The sequence below is a fragment of the Monodon monoceros genome, unplaced genomic scaffold (assembly GCF_005190385.1).
Source record: "Monodon monoceros isolate NGI ecotype Baffin Bay Population unplaced genomic scaffold, NGI_Narwhal_1 Super_Scaffold_6, whole genome shotgun sequence".
In the NCBI taxonomy this organism is placed as follows: Eukaryota; Metazoa; Chordata; class Mammalia; order Artiodactyla; family Monodontidae; genus Monodon; species Monodon monoceros.
Genome location: NW_021703783.1, coordinates 3,349,130 through 3,374,421, shown reverse-complemented (window position 1 = coordinate 3,374,421; position 25,292 = coordinate 3,349,130). Strand labels below are relative to the sequence as shown.

Below are 25,292 nucleotides of genomic sequence, written 5' to 3'. Positions count from 1 at the left end.
TGGGAATACTTCCCCACATCCCCGCTTCCCCACCACTGGCAGCTCTGATGCTGGGAGGGATGGGGCCCAGTAAGATGGGGGCGGGCACGGGATTCACTTAACTTGAAAGGAAGCCTGGCTCTTGGGTGGAAAGTTCCTTCTCTGTGCCAGCTCCCCCGTGGGCTGGGAGGTGTCCAGGCCAAGCCTGCAGACCCATGGACAGGCATCCCTCGGAACTGGCCCCACAATCCCCGCCCTGCCACTGTCTCCTTCCATCTGTATCCCCTCCTGCCCTCCTTCCTTTCCCTACCTGATAGGCCCTGAAGTTTCAGAGCTCGCCCCCAGGCTGAGCCTTCCCTGGAACCCAGTGATCCAGTGACCAGGGGCTGCGGCCCTGGCGTGGCCAGCCAGGTGGGCGGCCCTGGGGGGAAGGAGGCGGCACCAGCCAGTGCTCAGGGGGAGGGGCCGAGCGGCCCCAGAGGGCCTGCTTGCAGCCAACAGTACCTCCCTCCTCTTCCTCCCCTTCTTCCTCTCCCCCGCCCTCATCTCCATCCTCCCTCAGCTCCCTCTCCCTGTCCCCTCCCAGCCACGTGGTCCTGGCATGCACTTCCGACGCCTTGGCTCCTGTAAGAGCACCCCAGGACCAAGCAGTGACACCAGGCGGGAGTGGGAGAGGGATGCAGGCCCATCCTCCTGCCGGTCACAGCCGGGTGCACAGCCTGGAAGCCAGCCAGCAGGGCTGTGACACATGTGCGGAGCGGTGGTGAGGGGAATTTAGAGCCCCTGCAGGGCTTTGAAGGGCTGTGCCTTTCCCAGGATCTGTGCTTTGCTGTTCCCCAGCCTTGGCTGCAGCTGCCCAGCCAGCATCAACACAGGCTAAGCCTCACCGGCTCTCCCCACTCCCTGAACTGCAGCCCCCCCACCCCCGGAGCTCTCTGCACCCTCCAGGCTTCCCACGCTCTCCCCTCCACCTGGCATGTGCTTCCCACTTCCTTCACCTGGCATCTCATCCTTAGAGATGTCACTCAGGTGCCACCTCCTCCAGGAAGCCCTCTCTGACTGCCCTCCCCAACCTGGGGCCTCCTATAGTTTCTAGGGTCTGCCCCATAATAGCATTTATAACACAACGTTGTAGGCACTTATTTATCTGTCCCCTCCACCAATAACTGAGGCCAATAATTGCCTTACTTAACTATACCTGGCATACAGTAGGTGTTTAATAAACATTGGGTGGGTGGACGGATTAATGAACTGACAGCAGACCGGTGCATGAAGGGTGGAGGGGGGAACTCCAGGCCAGCAGCCGGGAGAGGCGGGTGTCCGGACCCCCGTCCAGGGCTGCTGGGAAGAGGAGAAAGAAGCTGTGAGTGATGGGAGCCCCCCTCAGCTTTGGGGAAGCATTTGTCAGAGGTCCTGAAGGGCCGGCTGCCTGTCCAGGCTTGACCCGGCCATGCCCACCTTCTCTCCTCGCTCCTAGTATTTCTGCCTGTTGCTGGTGATCTTCCTTGTTGAGCTGGTGGCGGGGGTCCTGGCCCACGTGTACTACCAGAGGGTGAGTGAAGCGTCCTCCTCGTACTTTCCCCGTCGGCTCCCCCAGGAGGGACAGCACGGGGAGGGGTGCATGGGACTGGGGAGGCAGCGACATGCAGGTGGTCCTGGGCCTCGCCCGCCTGCCTTGGCCAAGGATGCCACGGTCAGGTCCCCTCCCACTGGGTGCTCAGTGACTCAAGGGTAATATTCGGCTGGTAGAGACAGATGACTGCACTGTCCTTTCACGCCAGCGCCCATACGACTGATGGATGTCCTCAAGATAACGATTGTAAATATTTTTAATATCACCTCAAAATGAAAATCAACAGATACAGCCCTCCATATTCAGGGGTTCCGGGTGCACAGATTCAACCAATCATAGATCAAACATATTTGGAAAAAAATTCCAGAAAGTTCTAAAAGGAAAAACTTGAATCTGCCAGTGCACAACTTTTTTTGGGGGGGGGGGGGCGGGGGGGGGGGGGGGGGGGCTGTGCTGCATGGCTTGCGGGATCTTAGTTCCCCGCCCGACCAGGCATTGAACCCTGGCCCACGGCAGTGAAAGCACCGTGCACAACTATTTACGTAACATTTACACTGTATTTACAACTATTTACGCAGCGTTTACATTGCATTAGGTGTTATCAGTAATCTAGAAGTGACTTAAAGAATACGGAAGGATGCGCATGGGTTATATGCAAATACTGCGCCATCTTATTATATACAAGGGACTTGAGCATCCGCAGAAGATCAGTGCTAGTCCTGGAACCACCCCCCAGGTACCGAGGGACGACTGTATTTAAAGGCACCCAGTGCCTAGCCTCACCCGTGCCCCCACCAGCCTTGAGCTCTGGGGCCCCACCTGTCTCCCAGCTCAGCCCATCACACTCCACCTAACGCAGGTCCCCAGCCTTCGCAGCACCATCTCTAGGGACCCCGCCTCCCACCCGGGATCCCAGTTCACTGTGTGGGAGACCTCGGCCATAGCAACATTCAAGTTCAAGGAGCTCTAGAGTAGTGGGGGCGGGTCCGTGGGTGGTTCTGCTGACGTACCTTTCCTCTCCACCCTCCTCAGCTGGGCGAGGAGCTGAAGCAGCACTTGACCCGGACCCTGGCCCAGAACTACAGGCAGCCCGGCGCTGCGGAGATCACAGCCTCCGTAGACCGTCTACAGCAGGACGTAAGCACCTGCCCTGCGGGCCTGAAGGCCACGCAGACATGGGTTCCCATCCTGACTCTGTCCCTTCCCGTCTGTGTGACCCTGGGTGGGTCACTCAGCTTCTCTGAGCCTCATAGGGCGTGGGAGCATTAACTACGCCCATAGGTAGAAGTCCCTCCCACCATGAAAGTACTTCCTGAATCCTGGTTCCTTCTTTCCTCCTCTTCTGCCCTCCCCTCTGGGTGCCTGGTGGGCAGGAAGCTGGCGGTACCAGGATTCGGCTGAGGCCCCAGAAGAGTGAACTGTGACAGGCAGAGGTATCTCAGCAGAGCCGCTGTAAGAATTTCCCAGTTGCAAGCCATCGGGCAGAACTAGGGGCACAGAAAAGCGGTCTCTCCTTTCCAAGAAGAGGCTCAACAGATCCCCGCAGTGAGGCCCACAGTCCTGCCAGAGGTTGGGGGGGGGGCAAGTGGACCTCAGACCGATACGGCAGCCACTGGCCACACGTGGCTCCTTACACCTAAACGTAAACCTCAGGCCCTCGGTCACACTCACCACATCTCACTGCCCGGTGGCCACACGTGTCTAGTGGCCACCAAGGTGGACAGCACAGGTACAGGGCATTTCCACGTTCCAGAAAACTCTGTTGGATGGTGCAGCTTGGAATCTTGGGGGTTTCGTGTTGGAGAATTTGAGACAATGCTCCCTGCCTGCCCTGGTGCCCCTGCTCCCTGCCACCCATGCCACCCTCACCCTGTGGGCTCTGTGCCATCCTGCGTCCGCAGTCCCACCCTGGGCCTGGGGCCGTGGCCTTTTTGCCGGGACCCCAGGCAAGTAGAGGGGGAAGAGGCTGGGGGACCCTGAGCTCTGGCTGTGTCTTACTTAGTTCAGTAGGGGGAGGCACCTGCCCCGTTTCCCCAAGACTGGCCCAGCTCCCAGGGGCTCTCTTGTCCTCCAATGTAGTGGCGAAGGGCAGCCCTGTCCCCAAGGTGCACACACACCCGGCTGGGCAGCCCCGTCCAGCTCCGTCTGCACTTGGCAGGCCTCCCACATAGGAAGTGTGCTGGGTCGCTGCCCTGGGGCCTCTCTCAGGAAGCCCGACACTCCACAGGCCACCGCGGTCCAGGTGAGGCTGGGGGACCCTGACATGAAGAGCGGGGCCGGGGAGGCCAGCTGGGCTTGCCGGGGGGAGAGGACAGGAGGGCACAGTCTAAGCGGAGGGAGCCAGCTCTGCAGTGCTGCCCCGCGGGCACCAGAGCACATGGACTCGGGTTCCCGCACATGCCAGGAACACCTAGAACACCCTCACAGGGACCTGAGGGACACTGGGCCCGGCCTGCATCTTGGGCCTAAGGACACTGAACCCTGAGAGGCAGCGTCTGGGCTCCGGGCCGCACCACGGGCCTGTGTTCACGCACGTACGGTGACCACAGGGGGCCCCTCGCTAACTGCCTCCTCTGCACTGGGCTCGTGGCCAAGTGCTTTACGTGACCCGCTGCTTTCAGGCCTCACAGCAGCCCTCGTGGAGGTACCTGGCCATCCCCATGTTACCGGGGGCAAAACTGAAGCCGGGGGGCTAAGCGACCTGTGCAGGCGGCACACGAGGACAGTCCCGCGGGATTCCCAGCACACGCCATGCTGTTCCCTGCTGTCCGTGCTGTTCCCTTCCGCCTGGTCCTCGGGCTCCACTGCTGCCCTGCGGGGCCTCCTTGGCCCTTTGCCCACGTGAGCACCTCTGTCCCTCCGACTAAGCGATAGTCAGTGACAAGCTTGGGAAAGCCAGGAGCTTCTTACTCCAGTTCAGGCCCAGGGCCTAGCTTCACTCTTGGCACACAGCAGGTGCCTAGTAAATGCTTGTTAACTGGGCTAAATGTACCTCCACCCCACACACCAGACAGCCTCACAACAGCCGTGTTCCGTGGCCCCTACAGGGACTTGAGTCTCAGTCCCCTAACTCGGGGTGCAGGAAATAAACCGTGTCCAGCTGTCCGGCTCCCCTGAGGCCCGGGCTGGTGCTCCCCACGCCCCAGAGCCGTGTTGAAGACCCTGGTCTTGTTCAGCACTCACGCCGGCCCCTCTGCTCGGCACTGAGCTGGCTGTGTGTGGCCTCTGGGACACCTCTGTGTCCTGCAGGTCTAGGGGATCTGAGGCTTCGAGGCCTGGATGGGGGGCATCTGAGCCTCTGGGAAGGCTGCGACCCTGTGCCGGTGGGGGGGTGTCCTACCTCCCTGGATGACCAGGAAAGCACCCCCTGGTGGTTTGGTGCTGCCCTCGGCCTGCATGCAGTGGTACACAGCCCCACTCCCTGGGGGACCTGCTGGCATCCATCTCCCCACATCTTCTCCCAGACGTTCCCCGCCCCAGGGACACCCAGCGCAATCTCCTTAAAGGACGTGGGTGAACAGTAAAGGTGGTGATCGGTGTTCCTGCCACCGGCTCTCCACCCGCCCGAAGAGAAGGGCCCCGCAGAGCCAGCCTCCCGCTCAAAAGGGGGGAAGGGAAGAAATCTCGGAAGCAAAGAGGGATTGGATTAAGATCTGAAGACTGTCCTGCGGCCCCGTAAGCGAGGGGCTGGAGGGCCCCCGCCCCCCCCCCCCGGCGGGTCCTCACCTCCAGCCCCGTCTCTCACTCCAGTTCAGGTGCTGCGGAAGCAACAGCTCGGCCGACTGGCAACACAGCACGTACATCCTGTCTCCAGAGGCCGAGGGCCGCCGGGTGCCCGACAGCTGCTGCAAGACCGTGGTGGCGCGCTGTGGCCGGCGGGCACACCCCTCCAACATCTACAAGGTGGAGGTAAGTGCCCGTCCTGCCGGGGCAGGCAGGCGGCCCGGAAAGGCTCGAGATGGGCCGGGTGGAGATCATACTTGCCACGACACGGTGGTGGGCCTTCCAAGGTCTCCACGAAGCCTGGGGGTGGCAGCCGCTCCTGGGAGATTCGGGGACATCGTGGCACGCCCCTGGGCCACCTGAGAAGCCCACGGGCACTTGAAAGGCTGGACCCGGCCCTTTAAGTGTCTGGCCTCCCTGAGCTGGGTGGGCGTAGCCCCCCAGCCAGCCCTCCCTCCCCATCCTCACACACTTCTGGGCCAAGGGGTGTGTGACCTGCCTTACTACCTTCCAGGGAGGCTGCATCACCAAGCTGGAGCAGTTCCTGGCCGACCACCTGCTGCTCATGGGGGCGGTGGGCATCGGGGTGGCCTGCCTGCAGGTGAGCTGGAGCAGGGATTCGGGTGCGGGGGGCAGTGTCTGGAACTCTAGGCCCTCTCTCGCTAGCTGAGGTTGCAGATCCTGGCCCTCTGCCCACCCTTGCCCTGCCTGCCCCCTCCTCCCCCATCCCCTCCTCTTCCCTCTGCAGCCAAGAAAACATGAAGGAAAATACCTGGGCCTTGGGGCCACCTTGAACTTGTCAGGCACAGAGGCCTGGGAGGAGTGGTGTGGGCTCAGGTATGTGCATGCACTCTGTGTGTGCACGCGGGGGTGTGTGTGCACAGCCTGCTGTGGTCTGAGTGGGTCCATGGGTGTGTCTGCATGCACCTGGGTGTACGTGGTCGGGGCCGGATGCACATATGTGTTTAGGCGGGCTGTGCATATGTGTATATTCTCATGCATGGACACGCGCTCATTCCTTTGTGTGTGCGCGTGTGTGTGATGCACGTGTGCGTGCCCCTGGAGGTATGTACACCCAGCTCTGTGCTCTGAGGATGAGCGATGCCTTTTGCTCCGTTTCACCACTCCACACCCCTCCCCCGGTCACCACCCAGGAGTCTAGTTGCGGGCGCAGCCTCCGTTCCTCATTTGTAAAAAGGAGCTGATGGGTGACTAGAGGGGATGGGCATCGTGCACATACATCACTCAGCTCATCGCTGAGCAGACAGCAGACACTCAGAAAATGGTACCCACCACCGTTTCATCGTTTCTACGTGGGCACAGCGTCTCTCAAAAGAGCCGAGTTGTCTCCTGCCCCCCTCACCCGCACTCAGGTGCAGGCGCAGCGAGCCGGGGGCGGCAGGTGGGGGGCACTCACACGGCCCTTTCGCACCGCCCAGGCAGGCCTTCCGCTCGGTGCGCTGACCCCCGGGGGGCCGCAAGCCGGAGCCGGGGGAGGGATGCTCTGCACTGCGGCTCCTACTCTGCCGAGCTTCCCGGACACCTGTTGCCGACTTCAGGTGTTGGGGGCGTGCTCTGCGGACGCTGACCGGACCAGGGCCGCACTCTCCGTCCGTTTCCTCCTGACCTCTGTTCTCAAAAGCGTGAAGCTGAAGATGAAGCAGTGAGGCCAAGGGCAGGGAGCGGGCTGACCGCTGAGCCTGAGGTCAGGGTGGGACATGTCCAGCTGTAGGAGTAACGCTGAGGAGGCCGGGTCACCAGGTCGAGGGCAGGTGCCCGCAGTCCCCCGTTGATCCCCACCAAGGGCGGTTCATCCTCCACAGCGCCCTGCGGGACTGTGCTCATGCCCGGGAGAGAGTGTCACCGGGCCACCGCTGGGTCCCCATCCCTGGCCCATTTCCTCCGTCCGTTCCGCTGCGGCGGCCGAGCCTCGGGGCTCCAGCGCCCCCTGCCGGCTGGCTCTGGAGCTACCATCCAGCCTCGCGGAGGGGCTCAAACCAGGCCAGCCCCCCGGGCTGCCATCCTCCACCAGGCACCTAGCACCTTCCCCACACCCGCCCAGCCTGGCGCTTCGGAGACCCCCCCCAGGCCCTGGAGATACAAGGCCAAGATGTCATGCCCCCCTGTCCTCAGGAACAGGGGGAAGTCTTGCCTGGAGTCAGAGGGCCCCCGTGGTAGACGGAGCCCCCGCTTCTGTGTGACCTGGGGGAGCCACCCTCCCTCCTGAGCCTCAGTTTCTTTACCTGTGAAATGGAGGCGTCTGATGTCTGCAAGCCTGTTTTAAGCAGCAGCGACCTCTCATCCCGGAAGTCTTGCACAGGAGCCGTTATTCAACATGAAGCCAGAGCTGATCCGACGGAGGAGTCGGGAGATGAGCCTGGCGTGAGAGCCCTCAGGAAGCATTTTGCCCCCCACGATTTTCCGACTTTCTGGGAAGGCTGCCGCCTCAGTGAGACGGAGGTGCTGCCGCTTCTTGGGACGTTAGGTAGATGTCTCACGAATACTCTGAAGACCAAGCAGGAAGCAACGACAAACGACGAACGTAGCAAACCTGATTCCAGCCAGACGTCGCGTGTGCCTCCAGGGCGCATGGACCAGGCAGGCACTGGTCTGCCTGCAGAGATGCTGGCAGGCTGGATGGCCAGGATGCGAGAGAGGGACGGGCCTCCTGGAGCCTCTGAGGGCTGCACGTTGAGGTCACCTGGCAAGCTTTAAAACGCCCCGGGCCTGGGCTGCACCCCCAGAACAATTAAATAACGCCATCTGGGGCTGGCAGCCGGGCAGCTGTGTGCTTGCAAAGCTCCCTGGTGGGTCCAGCTTGCAGCCAGGAGGAGAAACGTGAGAAGGAGCCCTGGGGGCCTGGAAGTCAGCAGTGGGAGCTGGGGGACAGGACTGCACCCTCTCGGTCCTTAACCCCAGAGACAGTCCTGAGGGCGGGGCAGGGGCCGGAGGACAGACAGAAACAGGAAGGGGAATTTACAGGGAGCCCGACTGGAGAACTTTCAAAGAACTGGAGCCAGCCAGCAGCGTCCCTGAAGAGTGCAAAGCGCTCCTGGCTGTAGGTTGGGACAGCGGTTGGGGGCTGGTGGGGACACTGAAGGACAGAGGTCCCGCACCTGCCAGGCTGTGCACCTGTCGCTTTCAGCAAGAGCTGGCAGGACCCCTCCACCCTCCCGTCTTGTGTGACTCCATACACTGGATTTCCAGACCCACAAGGTGCCCCAAATCGTACGCTTGTAGTCCGGGAAAAACTCGAAGATTCTCTAGGCGGGTGTGTCAACCCTGGACACGCAGTAGAATCAGGTTTAAAAACTACCACTGCTCAGGCCCCATCCCCACACATCCTGACTGTTGGTCTGGGGTGAGACCTGCGCACTGGTGTTTTTTAAATCCCTCCAGGTGATTCATGTGTGTGCTCGGGGCTGAGAACACGGCCCCACCTATTCACGTACATCTGGGGCACCAGGCCAGGACCCAGCTGCACCCTCACGTCCCCTTCTGTGGGTGCGCTTTGGAGGCTGTCCACGCTGAGGTCACTTTGGAAGCTAATTGTCAGCGTATTCTGGCCAGGAAGCTTCTATCTAAAAAGGACATAGTGGCTCAGCCCCTTTTCCGACCATCCTCTTCACACACAGAATCCGGGAGCCTCCCTCTCAGGGGCAGGGTGGGCAGAGGAGGGGGAGGGCGAGCACTCTTTGTCAGCTTTGTAACGGGAACTGCTGTGTGCCAGGCGCCCTGCCCAGTGCCAGGCCACACCAGCCAGCAGCATGTGGTCCCCTCTCCTAGGGGCTCTCCCTCAAGGGGAGGAGACACACAGAACACAGGAGCCACGCACAGTCACAGTGTGAGCCCTGGGGTTTGGGGAGCACATAGGAGGCCTGAACCATCATGGGCAGTCAGGGAAGGCTTCCTGGAGGAAGTGATATATAATTAAGCCTTGAAGGAGTTTGACAGAAGCAGAAGGGGGAAGCATGCCAGGGTGAGGGGACTACATGTGCAAAGCCCTGGCTGGCTGGGGGGTGGGGGAGGTTTGTCCTGAGGGCCCTGGGGAGCCTCTCACAGGCTCAGGGTGCAGAAGGGGCTGGGTGCCGTGGTGTTGGTCTTATACTGAGTTTCAAAGAAAAGGACCTGTGAACGGTCTGGATGTTTTCCTATTGATAGAGGGGAACTTGGGGCTCAGAGGTCATGACTGAACCCAAGGTCACAGAGCCCCAGATAGAAGCTAACCCACTCCCACCCTGATATTCCCACAACGTAGGATGGAAACCTGAGCCCAGAAACCTACAGGACAGCGAGATTGGGGTCTGTAGGTCATTTAAAGGGGAACTGAAAGATCTTATTGGAAAGGCTTCTTGGACCTCCCTGGCCCATTCTTGATGCTTGTAATGACAGCCGGCTGCCGTCCCAAAAACCTCACAAGAGGCTAAAAGCATGCCGGCCTCCGTGTTAAAAAGCCTGCACGCGGCAAACACTGCCTCCAGGCAGGCTGCCAGGAGAGGGCACCTCTCACCCGTGCCCCACACAGGCTGAGCCCAGCAGCCTGTCCAGCCCACCCTCTGCCATCTCCTGCTCCTGCAGCCCCCTTGGCCTGTGTGTTCCCTGCTCACAGCCGTCTGTGCTGAGTCCCCCATGTCCTCTGTCAGGAACGGGACACTGGGGGGTCCCTCAGGGACTGGATAGTTTGGGCCCGTTCCCCATCTGCACGCATCAGGGTGGTGTGTGTGCGCGTGCGTGCGTGCGTGCGTGAATGTGTGTGCACATCCTCGGCCCCTCTGCATGCATCAAAGTGGTGTGTGTGCACGTGTGTGTTTGTATACACGTGTGTGTACATGTGCCCACGTGTCGATGAGCACATCGTCTGCCCCTCTGCATGCATCAGGCTGGGGTGTGTGTGTGTGTGTGTTTGGACACGCGCTGACGTCCACCTCGCCGTGCCTTCCCCGGGGGCACCCTGGGGACACATGTCATGTACGGAGTGCGCATGCTGGACGCTCAGCCCTCCGGGCCCTCCCCGGCGTGAGAGGTGTGCCGTAGGGGACGCAGCCACGCGTCTGTGCTGGTCCAGCTGCCCCCATCTGGCCTCCCCCTGACAAGATGATCCCCCAGGACAAGTCATCAAACCATGAGGTGGGACAGGGCAGAGGGCCTGCACGCCACCTGGCTGGAATGACTGTGACCGCCACCCACTTAAAGCCAGCGGGAGATGAGATAACCTCTTAAGCCACCTTTGAGCCCATGGCTCTGAATCCCAGAGGTGGATTAGCGCTGCTCTTAGCACCAAGTCTGAAAGCTGTGTTCCCAGGGGGTGAAACTCCCGCAGGGGGACGGAGGGGAGGGAGGAAGGGGGCACAGAAGGGCTCGACCTCTGCTCCCTCCTTGAGTCTCTCAAAGAGAAACTAGGGTCTGCCAGCCCCACGTCGTCCTCATGAGCCTGTCCTCCTCCGCGTGCAGCCGGAGGTACCCTGGAAAGATGAGGTCAGCAGCAGCCGCGGGGAAAGGTGGGGTACTGCTTCCTATAATTGGGAAACCCACCTGGACCCCTGTCCACGGCACAGTCATGGGCTGCCCTCCCAGTGTCCCCTCCTGCGGACCAGGAGCCGGAAGCCAGCGGCGCCATCTTCATCAGGGCCACCGTCCCAGCCCTGGGCCTCCTTGGTCTGACACGGCCTCACCTCCGCGCTCTCAGTGCATCCTCGCGCGTGAGGGAGGAGAGGAAGAGGAAGAAGCAAACAAAGAACAGGTTGGGGAGCAAAGGTCCTCATCTTCTGCGTTTAGAGATGGGCAAGCGAGACGTGGGAGGCGACTGCCCAGCACTGCCCGGTTCCGGGCAGCTCGGAGATGGGACAGAGGGGCTGGCAGGCAGGCTCCCCGGGCCTGGGGCTGGTGCCGTGTCCCGAGCTGATTTACAAGATGAGCTGGTGACGGTCCTGGGCGCTCCACTGAGGGCTTCAGTTTCCCCTCCTGCACGTCAGCCAGAGAATCGACTCCGGGGCCTTGTTTTTCTCTGGTATCTGAGAGCATCAAGATGTAGACAGACTTTCCTCAGGAAAGACGGCTTCAGCCAGCAACGAGGGAGTGGCGGTGTCACCGTTCGGAATCTAATAAAACCAGGCCATCTCCAGAGAAGATCTGGGACCACAGAGCCGCCGTGTGGACAGGAAGCTGGTTCACGTGCAGGCCCTCACCCAGGCCACAGAATTGCAGTCTGCAGCTAACAAGGTCCCCGGGGATCCGTGACCATTCAAGTGTGAGAAATACCGCTCTTGTGTGTGGTTCTCAAAGTGGTCCCCACCTCCACCCCCAGCATCACGTGGGAGCTTGTTAGAAATGCAGAGTCCCAGGCCCCTGATCAGGTCCCCAGGGGGCACTTGGGGTGGGAAGCCCAGCTCCAGGGCACCCTTGGCCGGCACACTGGCGGGCTCTGATTGCTCTGTCCCTCTGCTCTTTCCACCCGGCAGATCTGCGGAATGATTCTCACCTGCTGTTTGCACCGGAGGGTCCAGCTGCATTTATACTAACGGCCAACCTTGTCCCCGTCCCACTGCCCCTCGCAAGTTCAGGGGCCCAAATCCCATCGGCCAGGCCTGCGACGTCAGCATCAGCTGGCCTGGAAGCTCCCGGAAACAACCCCCACTCTGTGCCCAGCCCCTTGGGACCCACAAGTGCCTGAGACCATGGCTCCTGCAGCCCCCAACCCGGGCCGGGGACCCTCAGCCCCCTCCCTGCACTTCTGTGGGCTCACCACCGGAACCCCCAGGCCGGGGACGGAGGCTGCTGGGAGACCACAGCCAGAGCCTCTCCAGGCATGGGCTCCTGAGAGCCGCAGGGGGCTGGGCTCAGGCTGTGCCCCCTCCCTGCTCCTGAACCCTGAACCAGGGCTAGAAAGCTTGGCCCCTCTGCGATGCTTACGTTGGGCCCCGTGACCCTCCCACCTGTGCTCAGCATCCTTCCTCGTGCCTCTGCTGGGTGCGCTTTTCTCCCCCTGGCCCGGGAAATGCATCGGGTGGGCAGGTAGGGTTGGCTCTGCCCCCAGAAGACCCAGCCTTCTGCCCACCACCACACCTTCTCACCTGGAAAGGAGTGTCGGGTGGCCCGGTTCCTTCCTGCAGGGCCGGGGTTGGGCGGCGCAGGCAGGGTGGAGCCGCCAGGGCCGGGAGCAGGGTCCTGCCTTGGGCCCCTCCCCTGGAGAGGTCCCCCTGGGGGGACCTTGGCCCCAAGCCCCGTCTCTAGCCATATGCCCCTCAGGAACGGTTTCCACCAGACTCTTTAAAACCATCTTCAGCTTTTAATGGTGGGAGTAAAATCCTTCCTGATTAAACCAAATCACAGACCCTGCAAAGTTGGAGCCGCTGAGAAGGTGCAGCTCTGAGCAGAGGGGATGCTCTGCCCGGAACTTACTTTTCCTGGGCCCACACTCCCAGACCACCGGGCCGTCACCACATGGCCTGCAGGAGTCCCACTGCTTCCCAGAGAGAATATAGCCCTTTCCTTAGCTTGTCATACTGGGGGTGGATCAGGGAATTTTCAGGAAGAACTTTCCCAGATATGGAGGGAGAACTGAAAGAAAATCCTAGGAAGTGCAGAGCACAGGTGCTGGTAGTTTTCCAAAGAACACGCATCAACTCATGAGACCCCCATAGCCCATCCCCCTCCACGTGGCCGGTACGAGTGGGCAGAGATCCCCACGCCGGCCCTCGTGTCCAGGGTCCTGGATTCCCCTCCTACTTCCCACCGCCGTGATGCTGAGGCCAAGGCCAGGAAAGGTCACATGTCGCCTCCCCAGTCTCTTGCGGGCCCGGCTCAGTCCCTGGTGAAGGGTGTTTTCTTTCCCATTCGGGGGTCACTGCTGTCCCCAACACAGCCCCAACTGTACCAAAACTTCACACTCCCCGCACAGGGGTTACCCACACGAGCAGAGGGCACAGCAGCCTCCCCAGGGCGGATCGCCTCTCCTGCCCTGGGATTCTCCAGGCGCTGTTAGAGGGCCCTGGGGTCACCGATGCCAGTTCATTAAAAGGGAGGCCAGCTTTCCAGCAATCCCAGATTGCACCAAAGCCAAAAACCATGGTGCTGCGATTATCTTTGCTGCCCTCCAACTTCCTGGGATTCGTGCATATAATCAAAAAATAACCATAAGTCCCAAGTTCTCTGCAGGGCTAGAGGCCAGGCTGACGTCACACTCTCCCGCCGGTACCGGGACCCCGGGCCACCTTACTCCAGAGTGGCGGCGTTTCTCCACGGGGACCAGTTCATTTGTCCCCGTCCCCAGATGCGGGGGGGGGGGGCACTTTTCACCCCAAAGCAAAGCGACTTCCATCGTAATTCAGAGAAGCTGGGGGCCCCAGGTTGCCCAGTGTGAAGCCAGAAGGAAGTAAATGCTTCGTCTTTTGTGACAGGACACGCTCATTCTACTTCATTCACTCTTCTGTCTAGAAAACTTGCTTGAGGTGGGCGGGGCTGGGGTCCGTGGGAGCACCTGGGCCAGCTGGGCTTGGGTGGCCCCAAGACGGGGGTACGGGGTGGTGCGGGGGTCTGCAGGCTGGGCGCGAGCCCCTCGGCTGGTGTGAACCCGACAGTCCCGTTCACTGTGTGAGCCCTCCATCCACCAGGGATGTCCCCGGGGGGAGCCCACCTTGCAGGGGAGTCCACAGCCCTGCCCTCCTCCTGTATCACGCCCGCATCTTGGTCGAGATTATTCTCTGAACAACCACGGGGCCGCCCTCCGATGGCCTGGGTATCAGGCAGGGGCTGGACCCGGTCTAGGCACGTCTGAGCACATCTGTCTTGTTGGGCCGGCATGTCTGCTCACCTGCACCATCACCGTGAGCGTGAGTATGCACGTGTGTCCGCACAAACGCTCAAGTGTGCCCGGGGGGCCGGCACACCTGCAGGTCCCTCCCCGCTGCACACAAGCAGCGCTAGGGGTGGTGGGCACTGCTGTCTACACAGGCTGGCAGTCAGCGGGGCCCTGGTCAGGTGGGTGGGCAGCACAAAACCTTTGCGAAGCTGTCCACCTCGGTGCCCGCCGGCGGGCCCGTCGCCTGCCGCTCCGTGCCAGCTCCGAGGGCCAGGCTGTCAGGCTGCGGTGGGTGGGCTGCCGCGAGCTGGGCCCTCCTTCCCTCTGTCCCCCAGCTGAGAATGGACAGGCTGTCAGTGGGGGCACAGGAAGCCCCGCTCCCGCTCTCCCCCTGCATCCATCACTGGCTGAAGATGACGCAGTGGCTGAAGATGGTGACGCAGTGACTGACGGCCGGCAGGGGGGCCTGGGGGAGCCTCTGGGTCAGGCCAGGGGGTGAAGAGGGCGGTCAGTAAAGCACGAACCCAGCCCTGTCCGTCAGCAAGGTCCAGACTCTGTCCTTGCACTTTGTCGTCAGCCAGGCCAGCCGGAGCCAAGAGGGCTAATGGTCCCATTGGTGCCGTTTCACGAGGTGGGAACGGTTTCCACCAGACCCTTCAAAAGCTGTAAGTGTCCCTGAAAGTCCTTATCTGGTGTTTAGGGAACCCCAGGTTGGGGACCACAGATCAAATTTCACATGCTTTCCCTGAGTTGCCAACCAGTAAGTAAGAAGGCTGAGTCCTTTGGAACTGGGTCTGTTGACCCAGAGAAGATATCTATTGAGACTATGTTGGCCCTGCAGGAATTCAGTGCTGGGAGAGGGAGGCAAAAGACCAGGAGCTTCCTGAGGCCATAGACCAGTGAGATGGCCTCACCTGTACACACGCTGGATCAGCCTTGCTGCAGACGTTGGGCGAGGCTGGTTCCCTGAGCTCTGCAGCCACCCGAAGAAAAATCTCTGGGTGGTAGCAGGCTCTACCCACCAGACCCACAGAGCACACTGGGGCCTGGCTACACCAGTCCCCACTCTGCTCAGCATCAAGGGGCACTGAGGGCAGCTGGGCAGTGCTCAGGGGTGCCCCAGCTACCATCCAAGCGCCTCGAGAGGGAGAGCCCAGCAGCAGCTTCAACCGGAGAGCCTGGCCCGGGCACGCCCTGTGGAGGGTTGTTATCCTTTTTGTTAGTTTAAGGAGACACACTAGTCTGTCTCCATGGCTGCGTTACGCTCAGCGAAAACAGGATGGCTAAATCAATAGGCTCCACTCTTTGCCGAACACTTTAAGAAGGAACCATTGCAATGCCGATACGTTTGTGTCCAAAATGACATTGACTTAATCTGACATGTGTGGATTTGCTGAATGCTGCTACTGGACCAGCGGAGCATAACAAGCCCCCCGGGGCAGGGGGGGAAGCTTGCCCACTGAGCCCGCACATCTCCCGAGCTCTATCCTCCCTCCACACTCCATCCAGCTCCGCCCCCCAGATCACGCTCTTGCAACTCCAGTTTTCAGCCAGGGGGATGCTCTTCCTTGGGGTCCCACCTCTTGTTTGGGGACTCCTGAGGCCCCAGATTTGACCAGTTTCTTGCCAAGCACCTACTCTGGTTCAGAACAAGCTGGATGTCTTCTCTTTTTTTTAATTTATTTTTTTTAATTTATTTATTTTTGGCTGTGTTGTGTCTTTGTTGCTGCGTGCGGGTTTTCTCTAGTTCCGGCGAGCGGGGGCTACTCTTTGTTGCAGTGCGTGGGCTTCTCATTGCAGTGGCTTCTCTTGTTGTGGAGCACGAACTCTAGGAGCACGGGCTTCAGTAGTTGCAGCACGTGGGCTCAGTAGTTGCAGCACGTGGGCTCAGTAGTTGTGGCTCGCGGGCTCTAGGGTGCAGACTCAGTAGTTGTGGCCCACGGGCTTAGTTGCTCCGCGGCATGTGGGTTCTTCCCGGACCAGGGCTCAAACCCGTGTCCCCTGTATTGGCAGGCGGATTCCTAACCACTGTGCCACCAGGGAAGCCCTGGATGTTCCCCCATCCCGCTGGTAACTCCCTTCATTCTCACGCTGTAGCCAGAGGCATGGCACCCAAGGGCAGAGCTGAGCCGGTCCCACGGGCTTCAAGCCTCTCAGCGGGCGCCCACTGCTCTTAGCTTAAAGTTCAAACTCACCCACCGGCTCACAGGCTGTGACCCCTGCCCAGCCAGGGCAGCTGCCTCTCACAGCACACCTGGAAGGAACCCAGCGCTCACAGTGCGGCCGGGATGCTCCAGGAGCAGACAGCACAGGGGCCAGGTGGCATCGCCGTGGGGCACCCACGGGCTGGGGCAGGAGGAGTAAGAGCAGGATGGGCAGGGGCAGCGGCGCCACCCGCGCTCCTGTGACTTGGTTGGTCCTCAGCAGATGACAGAGGGTCACCTGCCCTCGGCCCCAAGGTCCCCCGGTAACTGTCCCTGGGGAGGCTCCCAGGGACCCCACTCCACTGGACCTTCAAGAGGGTCGCCTCAGACTCCTCAGTCCTCAGCGAACCCCCGGGGGCTTCGGGGCACAGCAGCCGTGGGAAGGGGTGCCAAGGTGGGTGCTCAGCACAATTCGTGCCAGCCTGGCCTCCCCCTGAGGAGGGGGGCAGATCTCGTGTGGAGGGGCTCAGGGAGACCCCGTGCTGTACCTACCCTTCCTTCCCGCCCAGCCCGTCCACCCACCCCTCTCCTGTTCCTTGTCACTGTGACGATGACAGCAGAGGAAAACCCACAAGCCAGAACCCCAGCTGAGGGAGCTGGGAGCCTCCCGCTGCAGCTGGCCGGCAGATCAGGGCTCTCGTGGCTCCAATGCCACCCTCCATCCCCGCCGACCATCTCTTGCTGATGGGTGCTTCCTGCCCTCTCAAGGCCGTCCCAGGGCCACCCTCAGCGGGTGCGGCCCAGACTAAGTCACACGGTGAGGTCCCCTCAGTCCTGGGAGAGACGCCAGGCCCACACGAACCCCAGGAACCTCGCAGGGACCGGGGAGAGGCTGTACCTAAAGCTGACAGCCCCGCCCCACTGGGGGCCTCTGATAACTTGTTCCTGGCCCCGCCCTCACACACTTACAGGACCCCAGGACTGGCCATCTGTGGCGGGTAGCAGACACTGAGGTGGGAGCTGGCCTCTCGTGCGGCCAGGCTGCCGGGACAGGCCCCTGACCCCTGAGGCCCCTCCCCACCCAGCAGATCTGTAGCCTGGGCCCGAGGAGGTGGGGAGAGGTCCTTGCTGTGGGCTGTGCGTGGACAAGGCAGGCTGGTCCCTCACAGCAACACCTCGTGAAAAAGCCACAGTCGTGGCTCAGTGGACACAAACACCACAAAGAGACAGCCTGCGTGTGCTTTTGACACGTTATCAGTTTTTATTTAAAAACATGCTAAAAACATGGCGTTCCGTAAGCCAGGACCAGGAGGAAGGAAGCGCACAGATACGGCATCGCAAGCAGAAAAGTGCATTGAAACCAGCACGCGCACCCCCCCGCTCGGCCATGCTGCCCCAGCGGGCAGCGTGTGGGCACAAGCCCCAGGCCTGGCCCTCGAGGGGCCCGGTCAGCGTGGCGAGACAAGGACACGGCCTGGACTTGGCCTCGTGGCGGGGGAGCGGGGGGATGGGAGAACAGGAACGCAAGAGGCCGGCCCTGAAGGGCCGAGGGGCGGGAGAACCTCAGGCACCCGGATCCCACTCCATCCTGGCTGGGTCGCTGCTGTTAGCACCTCCACCAGCGGTGGGCAGGGGCCGGAGAGGTGGGGACATCCTTTCCATCCACCTGGACCACTCTTTGGCCACCAAAGCAAGGACAGACGGCCATCTGGTCCAAGTCAAACCAGAACACCTGCATGAGGGCCTGGGGTGGGTCAGCAACCTTTCCAGGGTGAGAGGCCACGACGCAGGCCCACGCTGGAGGGGAGAGAGGAGAGGGCCTCCAGCGGGGGAACAGGCGTCAGCACCTGCTGGGGTCCCCAAGGGCCGTGCTCAGCCCTGCTGGCTCACCTCCCTTGCGAGACGGCTGCAGAGAGAGGCCGAGTGGAGACAGGCACTCCCCTGACGTCTACAGGACCTTGGCCTTGGGAGTCAACTCCGTAAACCGCCTGCATCAGACCCCACTGAGCTAACTGTGACCTTGGCAGGGGAGTCGCCAAGGAGGGGTTTCCCTCAGGTAGTGCTACCCTGGAGAGCAGGGTCGGGAGAAACCGAGCAGGTGCTGGGCCCCATCACTGACATCACACGGCGCGGTGGGGACCGCTCTGCACGATGGGCGAGGGCCTGGAAGGAGCCCCCCCGCCCCCGTGCGCGGACTCGGCCGAATGACGGAACAGCCAAGCACAGGGTCAGGCGAGGAGGCAGTCTGGGGAACTGTGGACAAGGCTCTGTGGACAGACGGACGGGGCAGGGGCTGGCGGGAGGAGGGGGCCGGAGGACGCCCCTTGAAGCCCCAGAAACATAAGATGCCAGCGAGGCCATACACCACCAAGGTGCTAGGCTTTTGCTGCTGATTTCAACAAAAATTTTACATTGCACTGATAGGCGTGAACAACCCCCCCCCAAGATAAACCCATCATGCAGCAGTGCCACCGTGCCACTCGAATGCTTGTTTGTGGAGGGTCCCTCGCGGCGGAATGGTGGTGCGTCCTCTCTGGGCTCTGCAGACCTGGGCTCCCGGGAAGGCAGGGCCAGAGGGCGGGGAAGGCCCGTCCCCTGTGGCCTCCACCCACGGCCCTGCCCACAGGCTTTCCCGTGAGCACCCCACTCCCGTCTCAGGAGGTGGCCTCTGCTCTGCCCAACTCGCTGAGAGCACCCTACCCTCTGCTGTCCCGCACCCAGAAGCTCGACACCTGAGCACACCGAAAGCTCTGTACTGGTCCCAACCGTCTTGTACTTAAGGGAGAAGGGGGCTGCTGGCTGGGTGGCCAGGTCTCAGCTCTCGGAACAGACAGGAGGAGGCTGGGGAGGAGACAGGGGCCCCCGGGAGGTCAGGGCACCCATCCAAACAGTGCAGAGCAAAGGCAGCGCCCAGGTGAGGCCCACCTGGGGAAGTACAAGCTGGTGGGGAAACCTTTCCGATCTCAGCCACACGGACTCTTGACTTATTTTTTTAACTGCACAACTTGCTTAGACCAGCGTGAACCCTAGTCGGGGCACCCCGCTGCAGTCGGATGCCCCTCAACTGTCCATCTCCAGGCCCTGACTCAGGCTGCTTTGTCCTGGGGCTACCGTAACAGGATCCCGTCTGACCTCTCTTGGGTCTCGGTACTCTTCCTTGGGGTCGCAGAGGACGTGAGCACCAGTCACCTCAGTATCAATGAACCCCAGGGAAGGAGATGAGGGTCCTGGGACCCAGGTGGACATCTCTCCCTCCCTCCCAGCAGGCAGTCAGCAGCCGGGTGGCTCTGGCTGGACCAATCACGGCTCCGCCCTCCCCTCTGGTGGTCGTGGGTCCTCTGCCGCTGTCTGAGCAGCTCCACGGAAGGACCGCTTCCCCTTCCAGAAGCAATGTGAGAGAGTAAGCAGCGTCTGAACTAGAGAGGTATTTGTCCAAGAGTTTCTAGCAGGAATGTCTGTGAAATAACGTGTTTGCAGAACCTGTCGCGGGAATGCCCGCAGGGGTGGAAGGGGAGCCTCCCGGGCCCACAGAGGGCAGGAGGGAGGAAGGAGGGAAAAGGAGCTGCTCATCAGTGACGCATAAGGACCCACGACCGCTCGACCTCGTTCCCAAGCAAAGCACCCGCAGCCCCCAGAGGACCCCCGGCCCAGGCCTCTCACGCGGCCTGGGCCTCGGCAAACGCTGCACCCTGCAGGCCTCGCCCCCACACGGCCTCCTGTGCCTCCGTCTCCCCTGCCCCTCCCAGGCCCCCTGCTCCCCCACCCTCAGTGCATCCTGGCGAGAGCCTCCTGAGTGTGCACAGCGGTCTGTCCTGACAGAAACCGGGCGGACACGCCCTGTCCCTGCCTGTCCCCACCCTCAGAAAGAAAATCAAACCGTTACAGAAATCAACGCAGTAAAAAGTTATAAATCAGAAAGCTAACCCTAAACTTATCCAAGAGATAGTATTCCTGAATAATCGTAATCAGAGTAAAATAAAATAGAAAAGTTACACTATAAGGTATAAAAAGCCTGGGCGAGATGTTTCCAGGGGCCCGGCCGGGAGACGGTCAGCCCCGCCCGCGTCTGCGCACCCGCTCTCCAAGTGGCCAGGGGCACCGGGGCCTCCGCTGCGCAGTCTCTCCACTGGGAGGGAGCCCTGCGCCTCCCGCCCCACGCCACGCAGGGACAAAGTGTCAGCGGAGGAAGGACAGGGCAGAAGCGCACTGGTGCCGGGGGGCTCCCAGAGCACACCCCCCGCCCACCCTGTCTTCTTTGGCAAATACACAGGAATCCGGGCACCCCGGCACCCTGAGGTCTCTGCACCTCCTCCTCCCTGGCCTCCGCCCGCCGAGAAGGCTGCAGCGGGCAGCGGGGAAGGCGGGCCGGGGCGGCGGGCGCAGGGGTCAGCAGTCTGGAGGGTGCGGGCAGGCGACACAAGCTGAAGGCCTCTTCCCTGGCGCAGTGTCCACGGGGCCGGGGCGTTCGGCCGGCCTGCTCAGGCATCGTATTTTTTCCCAGTCCGGTGGATGTGCTGGAAGAGGGTCATGGAGAAGGCCATGCCCAGAATCTGAAAGACACGGGGAAGGCCTCAGATGGGGGCCACGGGCACCCAGAGCGCATGAGGCAGCCCCCTGCAGGATGCAGGTGCTGGCGGAGTGAGGACGATGCAGAAAAGGGGGGGCCGCACGTGGGGACCTCGGCCGCTCGGACTGTCTGTGCGGGACGTCACCGAGCTTCGAGGCCCAGAAACCTGCTGTTTCAGAGCGCTGCGGTGAGGGCAGGACCTGACCCTAAGTGGCAGCCGACGGGGAGCTGGGGGCATGGGGGTAGCGGCAGGACGTTGACAGCCCCCTGCCTCACTTCCGCGGGGTCCTGGGGTACACGGCGTGGCGTCTGACCGCTGCTCCGCTGGGAGGACGTTACCACTCATCTGGGTCTCCTCAGCCCCCCGATCCCGAGCGGAGCAGAACGTGCAGGAAGCCAGCCTGCGGCCTCCCGGGCACCGGCACTCGCTGCGAATCGCGCGGCCAAGGACACCGTACTTCCCGCGGCACTCACACTCAAGGTCTGCCCGTGACCTTGGAGACCGAGGGGCCCAGCCTGGCCCCGGCGTCCTGGTCCAGGCCAGGCTGCAGGCAGCCCCAAGCCGAGCCCCACTCTCGGCACCGGAGAGACCCTTGCTCCTGTGAGCCCGTCTTCCGTCAGAGCCCTGAGCAGGGACAGTGGCTTGTCTGCTAAGCTTGGAGGCTCGCAGATGACCAGACATGGTCCGGCCCGCGGGGTTTAGGGAAGAAAGGGGACCTCGTGCAGGAGCTCATCTCCCCGTGGACGGACCAGTCAGGGTCAGGTGGTCACCAAGGGTAGGAGTTACACACAAGTGGGCAAGGGGGAGCCCATAATGCTCCCCCAGAAAGGCCAGGGGCTCCTGCTTTCACCACGTCAGCCTTCTCTTCAAGGAGGGAGCCGGGGGCCCCTGCGAGTCCCCCTCCATCACCCACGCTGGGCCTTGCACAGCACGGCCGCCCGCGAAACGCTGGCTGAGGGCAGCGAGCCCTTCCCGAGCACCTCCCCTGTGCGACGTGTCGGGTATTAAACTCACATACGCTAAGAAGCGGCCCATGATCACGCCCACCACACGGATGTGTAAACGAAGGCACAGCGGCTAAGCCACTTGCCAGGTCGCACGTATCCCACGGTACGGGGCAGACCCCGCGGAGGCCGCCTGTAGGCCTTGCTCACAGCTGATGCCTGAGGACTCACCGCCGTTCAGTTCAGTCACAGGGTAAACGTCCCCGTGCTGTGGGGACAGGCATGTCACAGGCAAACCCATGGGGGTTTCCTGCGGTGCCAGCACAGGCCCAAGGCTCAGAGGGATGTGACGATGACACGGCAGCGCCCTGCAGGCTCGCACAAGCCCCGGGGGCGCAGCCCGGGCGGGGAGGGGCAGAGCCCCCGTCGGTCCTCTCTCCCTCGGGCTTTGGGGCTGGGCTGCGCGAGGCTGGACGGCCCCCTTACCTGCACGATCAGGATGCACATCCCCACCGTGCCGAGCACGTGTTTATTGTCATCAAACCACATCTTCACCTTCTCGTAGCAGCCCTGGGGAGCGAGGACCACACAGCTTCAGGCGCTGGCGTGACCCTCTCTGCGCCTCTGCCCCTGCCCCCGGCCCCGGTCCTCTTGCCTTCGAGCATCTCCCCCAGGGGTTCCGCCTACAAGGCCCCGCCGCACAGGCCCAGACCCCATTCCCCCCCGCCCTCCGACGCCCCCAGATGTGGGCCCAGATCCCCCGCTGCCCACCTGCCTTCTGGCTTCAGGCCTGTGCATCCCCGCCCGTCCCACATTAAGCCACCTCCTTGGTGGCCCGGGCCACCGTCCCCAGGCTGTCCACCGCACGGACCCCTGGGGTGGGGTGGGGGTGCAGCCTTACCGTCCTCCACACGGGGGCGCTGCTGTTGCGCCCACAGCCCTGGGAGTTCTCCATGCAGCAGCGGTCGGGAACCGTGTTCTCCCCCAGCACCGGGTACCAGTCTGTGTAGTCGGTGACACCACAGCACCGCATCTGCAGGGGGAGGGGCCCAGGGTCAGACGGGCCACACCCGGCGTCCCCGTTGGGCTTCCCCTGTCACCCGGCCCCCAGGGGAGCTGGCGCATGGAGTTCAGCCTTCTCGTCCCTTCTTTGGGCCTCAGCCGGCCCAGGGGAGGAAGTGATCGCTCCTTCCTGGAGGCTGGATGGGGAGAAGGCAATGTCGCCTGCCCTCTGAGCTGGGCGCTGGGCGCTGGGCAGGCCGCTCAGCCCTCCGCTCGCCCACCAGCCCCCTGGCTCTTGGCTCTGTGGATCGCCCCAAGCTGGCTGTAGCACCCTGCCCCCTCGCGCTGTGCTAACTCGTTTCCTCTTAGAACAGAACCTCTTGAGTCATGACAAGGGAGGCAACCCTGCTGCTAAAATAAGTTGTCGTTTGTGCCAAAGCTTCAGAAAGGAAGGGCTTGGACGAGGTGCCCTCTCGATCATCCGTCCTTCCCAGCTCCCTGGGCCCCGCAGCTGCAGGCCACGTCCAGGCCCTGCTTGCCGTCCTCCCCGACCCCCTCACCCCTCTGCCGCTGCCACACGGTGTCTGACCCAGAAGGCCGGGGTGCCCAACCGGGTCTGAGGCCAGGCCCCGCCCCCCCGCCCAGCACGACCCCGCACCTCGGCCTGAATGATGTTCCAGGCGTTCTTAAGCCCCACGTTGTTCTCCGAGTTGTACAGCAGCAGGCCTTCCTTCAGGTCCTTCCTGGCGTTCTCGTTCACCTGGCAGGTGAGGGCAGACTCAGGTCGGGCGAGAGCAGGAGGCCGCCCCGCTCCCCAGCTCTCCCAGGTCGGCCAGGACAGCTGGCCACAGCTCTCCCGGGCGGGGGAGGCCCGCCAGGGGCCGGGCGGTGACCCTGGAGAGCCAAGCTCTTCGGGCCAGAGCTGTGACACAGAGGCGGGGACAGCCCAAGCCCGTCAGCTGCCCTGGTCCCAGGACCAGCCCCGCACAGGTCACCCTGCCTCCAGGCCACGACACCCCGCAACGCTGCCCCTGTCGGGACACACCCTGGGAACCGCAGGGTGCGGATCAGCCATCCCAAGCGTGGGCCCACCTCTGCTTTGTCTGTGAAGTTGGAAAATAACCTCTACCTCTGGGATTGTGAGAGCTAAAGGAAAGGACTCCTATAAAGAGCTGAGAACAAGGCTGGCCCGCAGGGATCTCACAGTATTATTTGTGCCTCCTTTTCAGAGATGCAAAGGAACTACTGTTACAAATCCTAAGAGTGCCTCTCCCTCTCAGCGTGGCCTGGGCGCCTCCTTCAGGACCCAAGGAGAAGATGGTAACACGGTTCTGGGTACAACGCACCCAAAGGGCCCACCGAGCCCGAAGCCCACGCTTGGCCAATCGTTCCTGGTGGTCCCAGAAGAAGTTCCCCAACTTTGCAGGGAACCGTCCAGCCTGGCGGGGTCGTCAGGGGTCCCCGCTCCACCCTCCTGAACCCCCGGGGCAGCCTGGGAGCAGCTGTCTGTCCCCAAAGGTCTCTGGATGTGGAATCACAGCTGCCTCCACTGTGAGCCCTACGCACTGTCACCTGGAAGGTTCCCCTGTGTTACCAATAGGTTACCCTCCTATCACCCAGCCCAGGCACCTAGTGAGCTCTGCATTCCTTCCCCACAGCTGTGTTTGAATACTCCCAGTGAAGGGGAGCTCTCTGTGCCAGAGGCCGTCCGTGGCATCCCGTGGTCATTAGTGGACTCCACTTCCTAAGACTACACTAGGTAATGAGCCCCCCACCAAAACCTCTCCTCCGGGCACTTCTTAGCTCTCCTCTCCTCACAAGTATGAACTGTCACTGCTTTTCCTCCGGCTTCCCAGACCCAACCCCAGGAGCAAGGAAGTTCCATACGCCCCCTCCCCTCCTGGAAGGCTTACCTTGTCCGTGTAGACAAAGAAGAGGATAATTAAGATCAGCTCCGCCAGTAGCGTGATCAACAAGACGATGAAAAACTGCAAAGAGAAGGTGCAGGTGTGGGCACGTGGCAGCGGTCCCGGCCGGGGCCGGGGTGCAAACGCAGTGGCCGGGGACAGGTAACACCTAGACAGGACTTCCCAGGTACGGGAGAGGCCACGGCTCCTGAGGACTCCCAGATGGGGAGGGCAGGGAGAGGAGGCAGACGCCAGTCAAGGAGTGGGAGGGGCACCTAGGGCAGGGGCAGCCAATCATGAGGAAGAGGGGTGGGGTCAGGCAAAGACCATTCTAGGAGCTACTTCTCCGGGCTCAGGCTGGGCACCCAGGGGGCTCAGGGGCTCAAATGCAGGGCGATCCAGCGTTCAGAGGGCTGGGGGGTCTGGGGTCCAACTTACACTCAGAAGGAGGCACCTGTTCTCCTTGATGGCGCCCAGGCAGCCGAGGAAGCCCGTCACCATGACGATGGTGCCTATGGCAATGACGAGGTTGGCTGCAGACAGCGATGGGAAGCTGGGGGAGAAGGTGGCGAAATTGCCTTGGGACACGGAGAGCCAAACGCCCACTCCAAGCAGTCCACAGCCACAGAGCTGGAGAGAGAGGGAGGCCTGTTAG

At 62.0% G+C, this 25,292-nt stretch overlaps 2 protein-coding genes across 9 annotated transcripts in view; one reads left to right on the top strand and one right to left on the bottom strand.

Moving 5' to 3' along the window:
- Positions 1–13,670, top strand: part of TSPAN11 (tetraspanin 11) — a 65,623-nt gene extending 51,953 nt beyond the window's left edge. For all 6 annotated transcript variants that reach the window (XM_029204753.1, XM_029204752.1, XM_029204750.1 and 3 more), the window contains 5 exons: positions 1,457–1,531; positions 2,585–2,689; positions 5,303–5,461; positions 5,790–5,876; positions 11,734–13,670. In XM_029204753.1, the coding sequence (XP_029060586.1) occupies positions 1,457–1,531; positions 2,585–2,689; positions 5,303–5,461; positions 5,790–5,876; positions 11,734–11,793 (486 nt within the window). In that variant the 3' untranslated portion in view covers positions 11,794–13,670. The remainder of the gene's footprint in view (positions 1–1,456; positions 1,532–2,584; positions 2,690–5,302; positions 5,462–5,789; positions 5,877–11,733) is intronic.
- A 6,308-nt stretch (positions 13,671–19,978) lies between these two features.
- TSPAN9 (tetraspanin 9) overlaps positions 19,979–25,292 on the bottom strand; it is a 181,906-nt gene continuing 176,592 nt past the window's right edge. For 2 of the 3 annotated variants that reach the window (XM_029206405.1, XM_029206404.1), the window contains 5 exons: positions 25,076–25,267; positions 24,644–24,718; positions 23,389–23,490; positions 22,630–22,761; positions 21,414–22,298 (listed from right to left, as the gene is read on the bottom strand). In XM_029206405.1, the coding sequence (XP_029062238.1) occupies positions 22,065–22,298; positions 22,630–22,761; positions 23,389–23,490; positions 24,644–24,718; positions 25,076–25,267 (735 nt within the window). In that variant the 3' untranslated portion in view covers positions 21,414–22,064. Of the gene's footprint in view, positions 20,767–21,413; positions 22,299–22,629; positions 22,762–23,388; positions 23,491–24,643; positions 24,719–25,075; positions 25,268–25,292 lie in introns of those variants that run through there. The other variant, XM_029206403.1, reaches the window with a different exon arrangement.